The 2,053-nt window shown below is 41.8% G+C and overlaps 1 protein-coding gene across 1 annotated transcript in view; it reads left to right on the top strand.

Moving 5' to 3' along the window:
- The window catches only part of FREM1 (FRAS1 related extracellular matrix 1), a 169,169-nt gene extending 167,422 nt beyond the window's left edge, over positions 1-1,747 (top strand). Inside the window, exon 37 of the mRNA XM_008050952.2 lies at positions 1,530-1,747. Coding sequence (XP_008049143.1) covers positions 1,530-1,729 — 200 coding nt within the window. The 3' untranslated portion in view covers positions 1,730-1,747. The remainder of the gene's footprint in view (positions 1-1,529) is intronic.
- The last annotated feature ends 306 nt before the right edge of the window (positions 1,748-2,053 follow it).

Below are 2,053 nucleotides of genomic sequence, written 5' to 3'. Positions count from 1 at the left end.
GGTCTCGCCAAGTTGCCCAGGCTGGTCTCAAACCCCTGGGCTCAGGCAGTCCTCTCATCTTAGCCTCCCAGGTTGCTGGGATGACAGGTGTGAGCCACCGCGCCTGGCCATAGCGAATCTTTTTAAGACACTTTAGAAATAGAATTCTCAGGGCATATTAAAGTTAGTATTTTCACTATTTTTCCTTAGAGGTATTGTATTCGAGGGAATTACAATAGACACACTTTGGGCTTCTCAAAATGCCTGTAATATTCAATGGGTCTCTGAAATCTGAAGTGACTTGAGAGTATTTTTTTTTTTTTGAGTAGAGTCTCACTCTGTCGCCCAGGCTGGAGTGCAGTGGCACACTCACGGCCACCCCAGCATCCAGCTGCTGGGCTCCAGCAATCCTTCCACCTCAGCCTTCCAAGGAGCTGGAACTACAGGCGAGTGCCACCACGCTTGGCTACTTTTTATTTATTTATTGTAGAGACGAGGTCTCTCCAAATCGCCCAGGTTGGCCTCAAACCCATGGGCTCAGGCAATCCCCTCACTTGAGATTATTAAGAGAAAAGCCTGGAGGATGGATTTTCTCTTCATCGTAATGACCGATGGTAAGGCTTTGTCCTCACAAAGTACTTAGGCATAGTATCCTCTAATCAATAATTCAAAGAAATGGTCCATAGGAAAATAGGATATTCCTAACCAAAGTATGTCATTTGAGTCCGCCCAAAAATATTGACTGAGAATCATTTGCAAGAAGGTAATAGGCTATGAAGCTAGGACTATTTTCATGGTCAACTCTGATTTGGGAGATGTCGGATCAGGCTATTGCAGGGGACTTCTCCTTTCTCATTTGATTCTTTTTTATTTCTGCGATGAAAGAGAGGGGGAGTTGCTTCTTTAAGAAAATATTACAGAAGCTTTGCAACATGAAAGTGTTATTTGCAAAAATTGCCAATGGCAGTAGAGAGGCAAGTGGAGAAAAGCTGCTTTTTATTGGAATTGTGGCAGATTGGAACATCTTAAGCTCCAGACTGAAAATAATACGTAGTAAGCTACTTTCAAATATGAAAACCAGGACATTTAAATATTGAAGAAGAACAATAAACAAGAGGATATCTGTTTCTCTGTGATAGGAGTTCTGTGGATGGGAAGATGTAAATAATAGTAATAGCTACCATTTATTAAACACTTATATATGCCAAGAACTTTACATGCATTGTCTTATCTAATATTCAAAACAACCCAAGATGTCCTATTTTATGCCCATTCCTTAGATGAGGAAACCTAGACTCAGGGAGGTTGAATAACCTGCCCCCAAATTGTCAACTAGTAAGTGATGAAACTGGAATTTGGACTTGGATCTTCTTGATCCCAAAGCCTCACACTTGTACTTGTGTCTTAGAGTATTCCCAAATCCTATTCCTTGTTTTAGAGCCCGGGCCCATATTTGCAAGTGATGACTGAGCTGAGAGCAATAGACTGGATATGATATCTAAGTATACATGGAATATAATCATTTGGCACAATCTTTTGGTCCACCTCAGGTTTGAATGACCAAGTGCATGCTGGCCGCTGGGAGTGGATTGGTGGTGAACGCGTCACCTTCACCAACGGGCAGAGAGGGCCCTCTCAACACTCGAAGCCTGGAAAGAACTGCGTTTTGGTTCAAAGACAGGGAAAATGGCAAACAAAGGACTGCAGGAAAGCCAAACCTCACAACTACGTGTGCTCCAGAAAACTCTAAATATAACTGGCCCTATAGGTGCCCACCTGGGATTTATCACCTATTTATTTACAGGACTTGTGATCCTTGCTCCATAGAAAACAAATCATTTTGACTGACTGGGTATATCTTTGTGAGTCTATCCAGTAAAATGGAACACCTCCAGTAGTTCCAGGAAGATTGATAGATGAGTATTTCATACAAGAGGAGATACACTTTTTTATAGCAATAGCTTTCAAAATGAATGCCTGCAGTATTGTAAGGTGTAAGGTTTGCTTATTCCAGAAGACCCTTCACCTTCAAGCCCCACCAATTTCATGGTTTTTGGATTTCTTTTGTCCCATT

This window comes from Carlito syrichta, unplaced genomic scaffold (genome assembly GCF_000164805.1).
Source record: "Carlito syrichta isolate Samal-C Ts95f unplaced genomic scaffold, Tarsius_syrichta-2.0.1 Scaffold154501, whole genome shotgun sequence".
NCBI lineage: Eukaryota > Metazoa > Chordata > Mammalia > Primates > Tarsiidae > Carlito > Carlito syrichta.
Note: the sequence above shows the minus strand (reverse complement) of the source record. Positions and strands in the feature narration are given on the sequence as shown.